The sequence below is a fragment of the Amphiprion ocellaris genome, chromosome 12 (genome assembly GCF_022539595.1).
Source record: "Amphiprion ocellaris isolate individual 3 ecotype Okinawa chromosome 12, ASM2253959v1, whole genome shotgun sequence".
Classification (NCBI taxonomy): domain Eukaryota; kingdom Metazoa; phylum Chordata; class Actinopteri; family Pomacentridae; genus Amphiprion; species Amphiprion ocellaris.
This window is the reverse complement of record NC_072777.1, coordinates 10,906,331-10,924,375: the sequence shown is the minus strand read 5'-3', so window position 1 is coordinate 10,924,375 and position 18,045 is coordinate 10,906,331. Positions and strand designations below refer to the sequence as shown.

General features: G+C 37.0%; 1 protein-coding gene and 2 long non-coding RNA genes across 3 annotated transcripts; all 3 read left to right on the top strand.

Annotated features, from left to right (window-relative positions):
- The first annotated feature begins 4,352 nt into the window (after positions 1-4,352).
- On the top strand, positions 4,353-5,731 carry LOC118469490 (uncharacterized). The gene is made up of 4 exons (XR_004846371.2): positions 4,353-4,547; positions 4,833-4,922; positions 5,024-5,049; positions 5,202-5,731. It is a non-coding gene; the product is annotated as an uncharacterized LOC118469490 (long non-coding RNA).
- A 1,770-nt stretch (positions 5,732-7,501) lies between these two features.
- Positions 7,502-11,909, top strand: LOC129350241 (protein EVI2B-like). Its single transcript, XM_055016158.1, has 6 exons — positions 7,502-7,654; positions 8,172-8,390; positions 8,576-8,665; positions 8,765-8,793; positions 10,609-10,677; positions 11,055-11,909. The coding sequence occupies exons 1-6, from the start codon at positions 7,600-7,602 to the stop codon at positions 11,169-11,171; spliced, it is 579 nt and encodes a 192-aa protein (XP_054872133.1). The 5' UTR covers positions 7,502-7,599; the 3' UTR covers positions 11,172-11,909.
- A 3,834-nt stretch (positions 11,910-15,743) lies between these two features.
- On the top strand, positions 15,744-17,226 carry LOC118469493 (uncharacterized). Its single transcript, XR_004846375.2, has 4 exons — positions 15,744-16,127; positions 16,484-16,573; positions 16,675-16,700; positions 16,853-17,226. It is a non-coding gene; the product is annotated as an uncharacterized LOC118469493 (long non-coding RNA).
- The last annotated feature ends 819 nt before the right edge of the window (positions 17,227-18,045 follow it).

Below are 18,045 nucleotides of genomic sequence, written 5' to 3'. Positions count from 1 at the left end.
AAACTTATGTTTAAAATAACCCATTATGACAGATCACAGTTCAAACAACATCTATACCAATCAGGTAGAACATTATGTCCACTGACAGATGAAATGAATATCACCGATTATCTCTTCTTCATGGCACCTGCTAGTGGGTTGGATATATTAGTCAGCAAGTGAACATTTTGTCCTCAAAGTTAATGTGTTAGAAGCAGGAAAAGCGGGCAAGTGAAAGGATTTGAGCAAGTTCGACAAGAGCCAAATTGTGATGGCTAGACGACTGGGTCAGAGAATCTCCAGAACTGCAGCTCTTGTGGGGTGTTCCTGGTCTGCAGTGGTCAGTATCTATCAATACTGGTCCAAGGAAGGAACAGTGGTGAACCAGCAACAGGGTCATGAATGGCCATTGATGCATGTGGGGAGCGAAGGCTGGCTGATGTGATCCAATCCAACAGATGAGCTACTGTTGCTCAAACTGCCGAAGAAGTTAATACTGGCTCTGATAGAAAGGTGTCAGAATACATGGTGCATCGCAGTCTGGGGCTGCATAGCTGCAGACCAGTCAGGGTGCCCGTGCTGAACCTTGTGCCGAAAGCACCAACAATGGGCAAGTGAATCACATCTTCTTTTACATCACGTGGATGGCCAGGTGTGCACTTACCTGGAGAACACATGGCACCAGGATGCACTATGGGAAAAAGGCAAGCAAGTGGAGGCAGTGTGATGCTTTTGGCAATGTTCTGCTGGGAAACCTTGGGTCCTGCCATCCATCTGGATGTTACTTTGACATGTACCACCTACCTAAGCAATGTTGCAGACCATGTACACCTTTCATGGAAACTTTATTCCCTGATGGCTGTGGTCTCTTTCAGCAGGATAATGCACCATGCCACAAATCAAAAATGGTTCAGGAATGGTTTGAGGAGCACAACAACCAGTTTGAGGTGTTGACTTGGCCTTCAAATTCCACAGATCTCAATCATATCGAGTATCTGTGGGATGCGCTGGACGAACAAGTCTGATCCATGGAGGTCCCACCTTGCAAGTTCCAGGACTTAAAGGATCTGCTGCTAACATCCTGGTGCCAGATACCTCAGCACACCTTCAGGGGTCTAGTAGAGTCCATGCCTCGACGGATCAGGGCTGTTTTGGCAGCAAAAGGGGGACCAACACAATATTACTCAGGTGGTCATGATGTCATATATGCGTCTGATCGACGTATGTATGACAATAGCAGGACAAGTCATTGGGTCTGTTGTCAGTCAGAAGACCTTTACTCAATATAGAACAAGCAAACAGATTTTTAATTTGAGACTTTAAATTCTAAAATTTGGAGGTCTTAATTATTTCAATCAAATCCATTGAACATGTATCCTAAAAAGTCAAAGTATTCTTGTTAATAACCCAACATAGACTCCTCTGCTGTGTCACACCTTCTCTGCTGGCTGCTATTTCCTCTTTGGCCTCTTGGCCCTCTTCAATGACAATGTAGGTTTCTTTATTGCTTATATTGAATTCCTCCAATGGAATTTTGCCCAGAGGCTGCTGTGCAAAATAGTGTTGTAGATTCATCAAAATGCATTTAATCTTTATTTTACCAAGAATTTATCATATCATTAACTGTTTACTTACTGGGAAGGTTTCCAAAATGTTTTAGAAGACTGTGCATTATGGTTGAATAATCAAGCAGTAAATTACAGCTTCATCCCAACTGACTCAGCCAACAGCTGAAGAGAGATCTCACATCATCTGCTGCTGCTGCCAGATAGCTGAAAACACCATCAGTCCAGGGAACTCTCCATTTAGGCTCTGTGCCCTAACAGGCACGTTAACACCAAAATCTAAATCCCAACAACTCAACTGAAAACATGTATTTTCTCCTATTTGTTGTTTCATCACACCGTAGAGGTAACTTTCTCTCTCGGGCTGAATGATTAGAAATTCTGAATCATCTTTCCTCTTCAGATTCATCTGCTCCACTTCAGATGCTGCTCTGTGCAGCTCAGGGGAAACGTCAATGGGATCAAATCATTTCTCTGTTGGATCAGCTGAAGTTCCCTATTTCTGTAGAATAGAATAGAAGAATTCTGCACACTCTGTCTCACACGTGATCTAAATAAACTGAGAGGTTGCAACAAATGAGGTAATTTCTTGAAACAACGTAATGGAGAAAGACGGACTAACCGGAAGCAAGCACTCCTTTTGAAGTATGTGACCTTCTTACACTGGCAGAGGGAGGAGATGAAGTCAGGTGACTCCTGTGCTGCATCCAGTTTTATCTACAGTTTTACAGTTTATTTATATATATATATATATATATATATATATATATATATATATATATATATATATATATATATATATATATATATATATATATATATATATTCTTCTGACATTGTTTTTCAACATTGTCTCCTTTAACTTTAATGCACTTGGTCCACCAATGTTCCAGCTTCACTACTTCACTATCCCTTACTGGAAGAAGGTCACATCATGAGCCTCCAGATATTCATCAACAGCATAAATGACTTCATCTATACTCTGAGAATGGCGACTACACAAGTGTGACTTCAGTTTAGGAAACAGAAGTCAGACGGTGCAGGTCTTTTCAGTTTAGAAACAGTTCAAAACCACATCTGACTGCTTCTGCCACCTTTACTGTCTGGACGGACACATTGTCTTGAAGCTACAGCAGCAACTCCAAGCTTTCCTCTCCTTTATTCTTTGACTGCTTCAAACCAAATGTTTGGCAGAATCCAACATGCTTCTTCATATTTTGAAAAAAGCCAGTGTAGGTGAGTGATGCTCAGACAATTCAAATAGTTCACATCAGTATTTTAACCACACCAGGTGTTTCCTTGGTCATTATTTGTGGGTAACACCTCCAGAGCTGCTGCTGTTGAACCATGTTCTCACCAAAACACTTCAGTTCTCAGAAAAGCTACTGTGAGCAAGAAAAAAAAAAGGTCTCAGAGCACTAAAATATTATCTGTGATTCTGCATCACTGACATTAAGAGTCATAGAATTCATAAAGTTAAAATTAATTGGAGAGGTTTGAAGCATTACATGATAAGGTCATGATAACGTTGAAATAAGGTTGAATTTACGTCCATCATAGCATCAGTACAGAGACACAACTGTACAATACATCAAACCTCTGCATAGTTAGTCTTATCGACCTCCATTAATTTAATTTTGCTCCTATCATTCACTGCAGATTAGTGTCGCCTTCCTTATACAAGAAACATTCTTTACATCTGACTTAAAGCTGAGGAAGAAGCTGCTACGCTCCGCCTACATGAAGAACCACATGAGGAAGAGACACTAATCAGACAGTTGATGCTACATTTGTCTTTCAGAGGATCTTAGACAGAGACTTTGAGAGTTTACAGCCTGAGAACAAGACATAGAAAACAAGAGAAGGAAACACAATGGTTGAATTCAAATCATTTCAGATGTTTCTGATCCTGATGATTCCATTTACAGGTAAGAAAACATATAGATTTAAAAACAGACCAAAAATCTGTATCGATGTTACTAATGATAGTTTATAAAGTTAAATTCATTTAACTAAGATACAAATTTTCTGTCTTATTAATTTAAGCATATTTTTTACAATTTCATTTTGTTTTTTGTATTTCTTTCATTTTCTCAGCAGCAGTGACTCAACATAGATCCTTCATCACTGTCACAGCTGGAGATGAAGCTACTTTGCCTTGTGAAGATGTCAAAGATTATCAGGATAAATGTCACAGTACTACCTGGTTCTTCAATTTCTTAAAAACTGGACCATCAGAAACACTGTTTGAACACGGAAAGTTTCACAGAGAAGCCGCAGCTAAATCACACAGACTGAGTGTTAGAGAGAAATGTTCTCTGGTTATAAGGAAGGTCACAGATGAGGATGTTGGTCATTACACCTGCAGACAGTTTATATCAGGACAAAAAGTTACAGACTCTCAGGTTGAACTGACTGTTACTAAAAGTGAGTATTTACATCATAATGTTTTCAGCTTCAACTGTCTCATTAGAAAACACTGAAACATCACAATAATTCTGGCTGCAGTGAGGAAGTTGAATGTAAAAGCTTTTATCTTTGCTCTGTGTCGACACATGGAGGATGGAAACATTTAATCAGAGCTGATTTCATGATTTGAATCAATAGAACAGTGTGAAGAAACCAGTTTGGCTCTATTGGCCATTTTCAATAAACATGAAGTCAAATATAGGAAATGTAACAAAGTGCAACTATTTCCAGGTGATGAGAAGATCAACAGTTTGAACTGGTTCAGTCTGGATGTGAAATCTTTAATGATTCATTGGAAGTTTTAAGATGACAGGACAGTTTGTTTTTTGCTTCTTGTAGATGGTAAATATGAGGAATTTTCTCAACTGTTTGGATTTTATCATCTTTTAGGAGACAACGTAGCAACAGCACCACCAAGAACAGCTAAATTACCAACAACAACAACCAAAAGAACAACTAAAGCAAACAAAGCAACAATCAAACCAACAACAACAACAACAACCCCAACAGCAGCAGAAACAAGCCTAAATGCAGGTACAGTATGAACAGTAACATCTACAAGCAGTGATTTGACACTAAATCAAACTGATCAGATGTTGTTGACATGAATGTGATCAGCAGACTGTAAGGGATCAATGATGCTGTTAATGTTCATGTGAACAAGACAATGATTGTGAAACACTGTAGAGACACAAGATGTCAGTGATCCGATACAAACACAACTTCAGATCTCTGCCTGAACTGACTCCATGTTTCATTCATTCATCTCATCTTCAGCCTCATGAGTTTCAAACTGTGCTTCATTATTTCTCTCTGAAGGTTGTTGGATCAGGTTCATCTTTGTTCTTGTGGGTGTAGCAGCGCTCTCAATGATTGTTGTGTCAGTCAACATTTGGACCAGAACAAAAGGTGACAACATTTACAATGAAACTGATTTATAACCAACAAGTTGAGATAAACCTGAATATTCACAAAGAAACTAAAGGAGAATTCCTCTTTTGTCTGTTCAGGTTCCAAAACACATCGTGGCAAGAAGGTGAGTTTTACAAGTGAATCCTGAAAACATGAATTCATGACAAACTAATTTGTTGCTAGTAAAGATATTTTCACCACATTGTGTGTATTATAAAGATCAAGTCAAACACTGAGAGATGAAACATGCAGTTCTGATACTTTGTGTTTCCACAGCAGCACAGTGATGAAGATGATGATGTGGTGACGTAAGAAAATGCTGAAGATGTTTCTGCTCCTGTTAGATTCCACAGATCAACAAATCAGCTGTGAAAATATTTCTTATCTGCAGTTATTTCAAACACAGCAGCTGGATTTAAAGATGATTGAACAGGAAATGAGAACAGAGAAAAACAGAATCTGCTTTACTGCTGCAACAGGACTAGAAGTCTGTTTTATCTGATCAGTAAAGACAATAAAACAACAAACTATCAACACAATTATTGAAGTATTTTCTTCTTTTGTTTCAATATTTTGCTAGTCTTGTGTTATTTTTATCACTAATATAACTCACTGTAATTTACTTTGCTGTTGTTTTGTTGTTGTTGCTTCTCAGGAGTTTTTTTGTGTTTAAATGTTTTTTTCTTTATTTAATATATTTGCTTTACTGTCTTCAATTGATTTTAATGTTATATTTAGAGCTGTTTTAAGATTTTGCTTGTTTTAATCTCATTTTCATTACTTACAAATCTCATTGTAATTTACTTAGATTTAGGTTTGTTGTTGTTAATACTGTTGTTTTTGGGGAATTTGAATGAGATTTGAACATTAAGTGTTTTTTTTAATTATTAAAACTGATAATAAAAAAATGCAAATAAACATGTAAGACTCAAACACTGTGTTTCATGATTCCTTCATGTATTTATTTAGATCAATATGAGAGAAATGAATTAGCTTGAACACCAAACACAGTAACATTCTAGATAAACAACATTCTTGTCCATTTACAGTCACTGCAGGTGGTAAACACCAGATATTTTTTCCACATAAAATTTAGTGGGTTTGAATTTTTCATTTGTGAATCTTAAACCTTGTTGAGTTAATTCAGAGTTTCTGAATCCAGTTCTGATCATGTTCACATGAAAGAGGCAGCAGACGACCATCACAAACACAGACGGTCCAGAGATGAATATTTCTGACAGGAAATATAAACTATAATCCCAAATAAAGATGAGGATTTTTAAAATACAATACAGGCTAAAAGCAACACAGCAGCTGCAGCCAAAGTCAGGAAGGAAAGCTGCAAAAACCTGTAAACTGTGTTGCAACTGTAAATAATTAGTTTATCAATATCACTGTTTAAGTGTGTATAAGCAGCTTATATGTAGGTTTCTTATTCCAGATTCTAGGTTCAGTTTAGTTGTCATCATGCATCACAGGATTGTGGAACAATATTACAGGCATAGTCCCTTTGTACTACTCACAAAAATATATAATCAATTAATAAAAATGTAACTATTTTCAAAATGATGAGGAGAATGAATTTAAAAATCTCATCTTCAGTGTAGAAATGTCATTAAAAAAAAACTCCCAAACACAGTTCAAGTGACGTCTGTTTCAGCCCCAGAGCTTTGGAGCCTGAACTATGAAACAAGTTCAACTTATCCAAGGTGTTTTTTCATTATCTGGCTTCATTTAACCAAACAATCACAGTCGAGACAAGCAGTCTTATGAAGCTGGTCATCAACTCAGTAGGTCAACCAGGGATTGTGAATCTACCTCTGAGTATGAATTGTACAGATTGTGGGATCTCCAACCACAACTGAATTATCTAATCAACATAAGTTGGTAAAGACTTTGAAATCCATTTCTGAATAAAATACAAATATATATTTAGTGAAAATTCCCAAGCTACTGAATATCAAGATTCAGATAAATGTCTTCTTGTCTTGTGTCTTCAAATCTTCTGTTGTCTGTCTGTTCTCATGAGTCTTGAGTCAATCTGATGGTCATCTGGTCACCATCAGAGGCTAAAACCTCCAGAGCTGCTGCTGTTGAACCACATTCTCACCAACACACTTCCTACTTAGTTCTCAGAAAAGTTGCTGTGAGGAAGAACCAACAGGTCTCACTAGAGCACTAAAATATTATCTGTGTTTCTGCAACACTGACATCAAGAATCAAGAGTGGATGAAGAGTTTAACTGTATCTGTTCTCTAAGAAACACCTTCTAAAGAATATGTAAGTGTTTCATTAACGCAGCTTGTAATATAATTAATTTCATTGTAACAGTAGTTTTTGTAGAAATGGTTCTAAAAGGACTTTTGTGATACTTTCTGATGATTGGAGTCAACAAACTGTTATTAACCTGAACATGTGTGTGCTCCATCAAACCATGAAGTTTGAGTGTCAGTTTGGTCATACAATACATACATATTTTGTCTATTTTTTCTTTACATCTGACTTAAAGCTGAGGAAGAAGCTGCCACGCTCCGCCTACATGAAGAACCACATATGAGGAGGAGACATTAATCAGACAGTTGATGCTACATTTGTCTTTCAGAGGATCTTAGACAGAGACTTTGAGAGTTTACAGCCTGAGAACAAGACATAGAAAACAAGAGAAGGAAACACAATGGTTGAATTCAAATCATTTCACATGTTTCTGATCCTGATGATTCCATTTACAGGTAAGAAAACATATAGATTTAAAAACAGACCAAAAATCTGTATTGATGTTACTAATGATAGTTTATAAAGTTAAATTCATTTAACTAAGATACAAATTTTCTGTCTTATTAATTTAAGCATATTAAACATTACAATAATTCTGGCTGCAGTGAGGAAGTTGAATGTAAAAGCTTTTATCTTTGCTCTGTGTCGACACATGGAGGATGGAAACATTTAATCAGAGCTGATTTCATGATTTGAATCAATAGAACAGTGTGAAGATACCAGTTTGGCTCTATTGGCCATTTTCTATAAACATGAAGTCAAATGTAGGAAATGTAACAAAGTGCAGCTATTTCCAGGTGAGGAGAAGATCAACAGTTTGAACTGGTTCTGTCTGGATGTGAAATGAAACACAATGAAACTGTTTAATGATTCATTGGAAGTTTTAAGATGACAGGACAGTTTGTTATTTACTTATTGTAGATGGTAAATATGAGGAATTTTCTCAGTTGTTTGGATTTTATCATCTTTTAGTAGACAACGTGGCAACACCACCACCAACAAGAACAACTAAATTACCAACAACAACCAAAAGAACAACTAAATTATCATCAACAAGCAAACGAACAACTAAAGTAACCAAAGCAACAACCAGACCAACAACAACTAAAGCAACCAGAACAACAACCAGACCAACACCACCACCACCAACAACAACAGACCCAGCAGCAGGAGAAACAAGCCCAAATGCAGGTACAGTATGAACAGTAACAGTGATTCTATGACACATTTTGTTATTTCTCACTTGTCCGTCCACAGGGCCAACTGATGATCACAAAGCAACGAATTATAAAAGATGAAATCAAATGCTTTAGACAGAAAAATTGTTTTCTATTCTAATCATACACTAATTACAATATTTAATAATTTGATTTTAGATCTCCCAGCAATTCTGATCCCTGTAGCTGTTGTTTCAGCAGCACTCTTGATCATCATTGTGGCAGTCATCAGATGGAAGGGAGCTAAAGGTGAGAACATTCAGAGAACTTCAACTTCTGGGAACAAATATTTTGCTAAACTTCGAGTTCTGATGTTGAACCCAAATTTGATTTTCTTTGTCTTTTCAGAGAACAACACCCAGTTGGACGACAACACTGTGAGTTTTTCTACAGAGTGATCAAATATTTATCCAATGATGATCTTTGTAGTAGATTTTTCTGTGGTTTTACTTTATTTTAGGTAACCATTTCTCTAAACAGAAAACTATAACTAGACCATGATTAGAATAGAGCTTAAACTCTGAAGTGACTCAGTCTAGTACAGAAACCAGTCAGGACACCATCAGATTAAACAGCAGCTCAAACTTACTCTTGTTTCTTGTTTAAGGGTATTTGTCCTCCAACATGGAGCTATAAGACACAGACAGTGGCTGATGAATGTTATGTTATTTTTCAGGTAGCTGAGGGGGAAAGATTACTATTAGTTTAATTAATGTACGTAATACTAAAATAAAAATATGTACTAAATTCGAGGGGTTTAAAAGCCTATTTAAGAACAAGTATTTAATTATTGATGGCAAAATGGAACTAAAAGATTGAAGTAATACAGTTATGGTGAACAGCTTGTTTGATATTCTGTCTTGTGAAAAATAAAACATGCCATGAACATGGCATGGAACAATAAGAGCACAGCCTACAGATAAAGGTGATATACTCAATGAAACATTTCATTTGTATTTTCAGTCAAGTTTATCATTTATATCTAAAAAAAAAATTGAATTCTCACACCTTCAAATTCATAAAATTATGTGCCAATAATGAGAACCTCCTTGGGGAGCAAATGGAGGAACTCGTCTTGTTTTAATCTCTGGATTCTGTTTGGTGTCAACATGCATCCATCTGTAATCAGAAAGAGATTGCACAGTTTTTACCTGCAAAGTGTACCAGGATAGAAGATGATGGTGGAACTGTGATGGTTTGGGGTTTGTCTGCTTCTGTGGAGGCTGAGCTGGTTGTAGTTTTAGAATCATCCATGAATTATGTATCATATGAAAACTGAACCAGAAGTAGACTTTTCAGCAGGATAATGATCCTAAGCAAACTAGTAAATCAATCAAGGAATGACTCAAAAAGAGTGAAAGGGAGTTTTATGGACCGGTCTAGTCAGAGCTTAGATTGTAGTACCACTTCAGACCTCCCTACAGACAGCACAGGCAACATGAAACCCTGAAACATCTTCCAACTGAAGGATTTTTTCAGGACAAAGGAGTCAAAATCGCACTGGACTGACATCAGAGGCTGGTGGACAGTAATGGAAAACACCCCCAAGAAGATATTTCAATACTAGGAGAGAAATACTAGCTTTTTATGCCAAAGGTGGACTTACTTTTTTCACAGAAGAACACTAAATTTGTAATATTTTTGTTGTGTAATTGGTCATGGTGTGGTGTCGTGATGGTGTTCAGGTGTATCTGTAGGCAGTGAATCAAACCGGATCAAATTTTTGCTTTTCACTAAATGTCCAGAAACACAACAGTGTCCCAAAACTTTTCAGTGCAGAATATTTCCACCTGTTTCTTATTTTAATTGTTAAAAATATTTTAGAAATTAGTATCTGCAAACTAGAACTGTGAAAGAAATTGACATTTGCTGAAGTTGAAGTTGTTGAATTTTTTCACCTGATATAAGACAATGAAACTTAAAATCCAGATTGAAATGACTTGAAAAGATGAAGATGTTTTCCCTGAATAATGCATCTCATTTTACAAGTAGCTTATGTTTAATTCTACAAAGTAACCTGCTTCTACAACTCTCAGAGAAATAAAAAAGAGCAGTGCATCTTGTAGTGTAATGGAGTAGAAGTATAACATGGCACAAAGTGGAAGAAAACGTCAATCGGTATCTCAGTGTTTATATATCAGTAGTTGAGTAAATGTGGTCATCTTCCACCTCTGGCTGTGTTCACTGTACAGGCTGATCCTCCAGATGGTGTTTCCTACGCCTCCATCCGCTACAAGAAGAAGACCAAGAGAAAAGCCCGGGTAAGTTCTCTTATTGGTTATTACTGTTGTGATGAAGATAGATAGATAGATAGATAGATAGATAGATAGATAGATAGATAGATAGATAGATAGATAGATAGATAGATAGATAGATAGATAGATAGATAGATAGATAGATAGATAGATAGATAGATAGATAGATAGATAGATAGATAGATAGGTTAAACCTTTATTGATCCCACAGCAGGGAAATTTACAGTGTAACAGCAGCAAATAGAACACTTTGAATAAAAAGGAGAGCAGCACACTGAAATCATCAATCCTGTGGTGTCAGCCTCCAGAACATTCTTGTTCTCCAGTGGATGATCCCTAATGTTTTGTCAGTGTATTAGTTGTGTTTCGTTGTTTGTCTCCAGGTTCAGGGTGAAGATGATATGGTGACCTACAGCACTCTCAACACTTTCTCCACCTCTGCTGGAGCTTCCACTGATCCCAGGAGGCTCTACATCTCCATCAACAAGACCAACACATAAGAGGCCACAGTGTAGCTACACCTGTAATCATTACATTTATTTCACATTGATAAATGATCAGTTCAAGCTTCTGATTACTTCATACTACTGTGGGAGAGTTTTCTTTGTATCTCAAACCTGGTAAAATATGATATAGTTTATCTTCATAATCAGTTATTTAGCTTGTTTATTTTGTGTGATTACTTTGCTGGAAACATGAAGAGGAAGACAGATATAGAACAAATTTGAGTTATTTTCTATTATACTGCTGTAAATTTTCTATACAATATAACAATATTTTTTTCTCTTTTTTATGATTGCTGTATGAATATTTTATTAACTGCTGTAAAACCTTGTTGTCCATAAGGTGGTGAAGTAGATTCAGGGTATCAAACTCTCAAAAGTAGAGTCATGTGGCTGATTGTTGTATTTACATAAAAAATAAGTAAGAATATTATTGTACATTTTCCAAAATAACCTTACTTTTTCTAAATGTTTTTTGTTCATCTTGTCATTACCTTCTTTTTAAACATATATCTGTTATTGTTTAACATGTAATAAGTTGAGGATGACATCACTTCTTCATTAGTTATCATCCTTGAGAGTCATTAATTCAGCAGCAGGAAAGGAGTTGATGATTTGTTGTACAGTTTGAGGAGAAATCAGGTAGTTTTCATGCTTGTTCAGATGTATTTAGAAGTCATTTATGTTTGATGCAGTTTGTGTAAAAAAAAAGGGACTGTTGGAAAAGTGAAATAAAGGAAAATCAGTGCTCTGCATGCTGATTTTGTTTTAAACTCCTCTCAGGTTTGACTCTTTACACACAAACATTCCACTTTCTCATACTGAAGATATTTCACAGGGAGCAGTTTACACTTTGCAGCTCTTATCAGTATTTGAATGAGAAAAAATCATAAAGTTGATATTCTAGTTGATATTAACTCCTTTAATCAAAAGTTTACAGCATGTTGACCAGAGTCTGTTGATGTTGTTGCTGCAAAAATGACTGTATGACTGTAGTCAGGAACTCCACTTACATCGTCTAGTTTACTGAACACACTGTTTGGATCGATGGGATCATCAACACTCCTGTCATTATGATGAACACCAATAAAACCAAGGAGCTGCTGGTGGATTTCAGAAAGATGTATCAGTAGGATTATTCACTCTTGGAGTTGAAGAGATACTTATAGACTGGATCAGTTCCTTCAGTCTGATATGATGTTACATTCTCTGTGAGGATAAGACCTTCTGCTCTGCACTGCTCAGGACTGAACCACTCGGGAGGCCAGCGACATTTTGTCAGCTGACACAGGCTCAACACTTTCTGGGCTGGGGGATTTGTCACTTGACTCTGGCGAGTCCCAGCATTATGGCTGTGTCGACCCACTAGGGAACTGGTGAGGCGGCGTCGATGGCATAGAGCCCCTCCAGGACAGGTGAGGCAGCGTAGAGCCCCTCCAGGACAGGTGAGGCAGCGTAGAGCCCCTCCAGGACAGGTGAGGTGACATATCGACCCGCTCAGAGATGGCCAGGAAGAAGAACTGGTGCTGGGGGACCTCTGCGGGGCTAAGGAGCGGCCAGGTCTGGGTGCTGGGGAGCAACAAGGTCTGGCGTCCTCTGGAGGCATGCTTGCGTCTGGAAGATTTTCTGGAAGGTGCTTTATTGGAGTGCTGGGGTCCAGGTTCAGATGGGGAACTGATCTGGCTGGGGTGGAAATTGTCCAGTCCTAGGGCTCTGTTGAGCAGGAAGGAAGACAGGGCACTAGATGAAATGGAGATGAGGGCAACTGGGAGCTCCTGTGTTGGAGACCTCACTTTCCAGAGCTGGGCTTAATGGCAAGTCAGGTCCCCCAGTAAGGAGACTTGCAGGTATCATCAGCCATGGAATCAGGGGAGACAGAATATGAGGAGTAATCTGGTGGTGATGTAGACTGCAAATTGGTTGGTAGGCAGTTAGCTGAGTTCAGGGATGTACGTCCATGATTACTTGCCAACTGAAGGCTCATTACCCCCACCCAAACAATGCACAGAGTGGGCTCAGAGTTAGCAGGTGAACTAGCAGGCAGGGAAATGGCAGACTGAGATTTAGGAGTGTTAATAAAATCCAAATCCATGAAGTCAGGTAATGAAATCCTGAGTGCAGGTTTGCGAGCTGCATTTTGACAAGTTATGGAATGATATGCTTCCTTCATTTGGTTAACCTTCTCTTGTTTCCAAAGTCCATAAACATGAATGAGACCATACAAATATTGGCAGGAATCGTCATCCTCAAAAGGATCTCCAGGGGCACAACCTGGGTCAAGTGGCAAACAGATCTGATATGCAGCTTTTACCAGTTAATTTGCCCTGCTATTATTATACATATGGTACAATTTATAGAAATACATTTTATTTTCAAAAATCAGCATGTTGCACAAATCCTGATCAGTACCTTTAACATCTTTGAACTTTTACTTTGAAAGTGTAGTCCAGTATCAAACAGCCAATCAGCTGTGAGTCACTGGTTGCTTGCAGAGAGAGGAACAGACAGACAGACGAAGGGTTAGACTCCTCAAACAACCATTCACAGCTCAAAAACTAGCGGTCATATTTAAAAATATTTTACTGTGGGAAGCACAATCTTGTTGAGAACAAGCTATGTATTTTCATTTATGTACAGTGTATATAAATGTATGACAGGGCATTATACAGATTTGGCAGCAGGTTAAAGAGATTCTTTCGGACTCAATTAGGGTTTTGGTCGCTGCACTCTGTACCCTGAGGTGATTTCTGAAAAACAGAAAACACAAGTCCCAAGGTAATGAGAGTCACATTGGATGAAAGAGGATAAAGGTGATTCTCAACTTGGTAGCGCAAATAGTTCACATCAGTGTTTTAACCACATTGATGTTTACTTGGTCATCATGTGTGGGTAACACCTCCAGAGCTCTGCTACTGTTGAACCACATTCTCACCAAAAAATGTCTACAGTTTTACAGTTATATACAGGGTGGGCCATACATTTCCATACATAGGAAAATGTATATTTTTTTATGTTCCAGATACCCTAGAAGATGCATTGACGTTATCTTTGGGGGCACTTGAAGGCCATGGTGTATCAGGTGAAGATACGAGACATAAATCATCTCAAGGAACGTATCACCAACGGCATTACAAGCATAACTTCAACTGTGCTAATGCAATTTCAACAGTGAAATAGTGCTGTTGAACCATGTTCTCACCAAAACACTTCAGTTCTCAGAAAAGCTACTGTGAGGAAGAAATAACAAGTGCACTAAAATATTATCTGTGATTCTGCATCACTGACATTAAGAGTCATAGAATTCATAAAGTTAAAATTAGTTGGAGAGGTTTGAAGCATTACATGATGACGTCATGATGACGTTGAAATAAGGTGGAGTTGACGTCCATCATAGCATCAGTACAGAGACACAACTGTACAATACATCAAACCTCTGCATAGTTAGTCTTATTGACCTCCATTAATTTAATTTTGTTCCTATCAGTCAATGTAGATCAGTGTCACCTTCCTTATTCAATAAATATTCTTTACATCTGACTTAAAGCTGAGGAAGAAGCTGCTACGCTCCGCCTACATGAAGAACCACATGAGGAAGAGACACTAATCAGACAGTTGATGCTACATTTGTCTTTCAGAGGATCTTGGACAGACACTTTGAGAGTTCAGAGTGTGAGAACAAAAGAAGGCAACACAATGGCTGAATTCAAATCATTTCAAATGTTTCTGATCCTGATGATTCCATTTACAGGTAAGGAAACATAATTTAACATTTAACACATATAATTTTAAAAAAATAAAGATCAAAAATCTGAATTGATGTTACTTATGTCAGTTTACAAAGTAGCATTCATGTAGCTAAGATACAAGTGTTTTGTATTATTCAATTCAACATATTTTTAAAAATTAAATTTGTTTTTGTATTTCTTTCATTTTCTCAGCAGCAGTAACTCAGCATTATTCCAGCATCAATGTCAGAGTTGGAGATGACGCTACTTTACCTTGTGAAGATGTCAAAGATTATCAGGATAAATGTCACAGTACTACCTGGACCTTTGATTACTTCCCAACTGAACCAGCAGTTACACTGTTTGAATATGGACAGATTCACGCTGCAGCTAAATCATACAGACTGAGTGTTACAGAGAAATGTTCTCTGGTTATAAAGAAGGTCACAGATGAGGATGATGGTTTTTACATCTGCAGACAGTTTATATCAGGACAAAAACTTACAGACTCTTGGGTTTATCTGTCTGTTTTCTACAGTGAGTATTTACATCATAATGTTTTCATCTTCAACTGTCTCATTAGAAAACACTGAAACATTACAATAATTCTGGCTGCAGTGAGGAAGTTGAATGTAAAAGCTTTTATCTTTGCTCTGTGTCGACACATGGAGGATGGAAACATTTAATCAGAGCTGATTTCATGATTTGGATCAATAGAACAGTGTGAAGACACCAGTTTGGCTCTATTGGCCATTTTCTATAAACATGAAGTCAAATGTAGGAAATGTAACAAAGTGCAACTATTTCCAGGTGAGGAGAAGATCAACAGTTTGAACTGGTTCTGTCTGGATGTGAAATGAAACACAATGAAACTGTTTAATGATTCATTGGAAGTTTTAAGATGACAGGACAGTTTGTTGTTTGCTTCTTGTAGATGGTAAATATGAGGAATTTTCTCAGTTGTTTGGATTTTATCTTCTTTTAGGAGACAACGTAGCAACACCACCACCAACAACTACTAAGTTACCAACAACAACCAAAAGAACAACAAAAGCAACAACCAGACCAACAACAACAACTAAATTACCAACAACAACCAAAACAACAACTAAAGCAACCAAAGCAACAACCAGACCAAAAACAACAACAACCAAAGCATCAACCAAAGCAACAACCAGACCAACAACAACAACAGACCCAACAGCAGCAGAAACAAGCCTAAATGCAGGTACAGTATAAACAGTAATATCTACAAGCAGTGATTCATCATCAAATCAAACATCTTTCTGTGTCTTTCTGTTTTTCAGGTCAGTAATATAGAAAATAGGAGAACAACAGTGTTTTAATCACATGATCAGATGTTGTTGACATGAGTGTGATCAGCAGACTGACAGTGATCAATGATGCTGATAATGTTCATGTGAACAAGACAATGATTGTGAAACACTGTAGAGACACAAGATGTCAGTGATCCGATACAAACACAACTTCAGATCTCTGCCTGAACTGACTCCATGTTTCATTCATTCATCTCATCTTCAGCCTCATGAGTTTCAAACTGTGCTTCATTATTTCTCTCTGAAGGTTGTTGGATCAGGTTCATCTTTGTTCTTGTGGGTGTAGCAGCACTCTCAATGATTGTTGTGTCAGTCAACATTTGGACCAGAACAAAAGGTGACAACATTTACAGTGAAACTGATTTATAACCAACAAGTTGAGATAAACCTGAATATTCACAAAGAGACTAAAGGAGAATTCCTCTTTTGTCTGTTCAGGTTCCAAAACACATCGTGGCAAGAAGGTGAGTTTTACAAGTGAATCCTGAAAACATGAATTCATGACAAACTAATTTGTTGCTAGTAAAGATATTTTCACCACATTGTGTGTATTATAAAGATCAAAACAAACACAGAGAGATGAAACATGCAGTTCTGATACTTTGTGTTTCCACAGCAGCACAGTGATGAAGATGATGATGTGGTGACGTATGAAAATGCTGAAGATGTTTCTGCTCCTGTTAGATTCCACAGATCAACAAATCAGCTGTGAAAATATTTCTTATCTGCAGTTATTTCAAACACAGCAGCTGGATTTAAACATGATTGAACAGGAAATGAGAACAGAGAAAAACAGAATCTGCTTTACTGCTGCAACAGGACTAGAAGTCTGTTTTATCTGATCAGTAAAGACAATAAAACAACAAACTATCAACACAATTATTGAAGTATTTTCTTATTTTGGTTCAATATTTTGCTTGTCTTGTGTTATTTTTTTTATCACCAATAGAACTCACTGCAATTTACTTTGATGTGGTTTTTATTGTTGCTTCTCAGGAGTTTTTTGTGTTTAAATGAAATATGAGCTTTAATTCTTCAGTTTCTTGATTTAATATATTTGCTTTATCATCTTAAATTAATTTTACTGTTATATTTAGAGCTGTATTAAGATTGTGCTTGTTTTAGTCTCATTTTTATTACGTACAAATCTCACTGTAATATACTTTATTTTTGTTGTTGTTGCTATTGTTTGTCAGCAGTTAGAACAAATTGAAGACTTAATGCTGAAATCTCATTTAGTCACATTTATCATTACAGCTGACAATAGAAAAAAATGCAAATAAACATGTAAGACTCAGACATTGTGTTCCATGACTCCTTCATGTATTCATTTAGATCAGTGTGAGAGAAATGAATTAGCTTGAACACCAAACACAGTAACATTCTAGATAAATAACATTCTTGTCCATTTACAGTCACTGCAGGTGGTAAACACCAGATATTTTCTCCACATAAAATTTACTGACTTTGAATTTGTCATTTGTGAATCTTAAACCTTGTTCAATAAATCCAGGGTTTCTGAATCCAGTTCTGATCATGTTCACATGAAAGATGCAGCAGACGACCATCAGACGGTCCAGAGACACATATTTCTGACAGGAAATATAAACTATAATCCAAATTAAAGATGAGGATTTATAAAATAAAATCCAGGCTAAAAGCAATACAGAAGCGGCAGCCAAAGTCAGGAAGGAAAGCTGAAAAAAAAAAAACTGTAAACTGTGTTGTAACTGTAAATAATTAGTTTACCAATATCACTGTTCAAGTGTGTATAAGGTGCTTATATGTAGGTTTCTTATTCCAGATTCT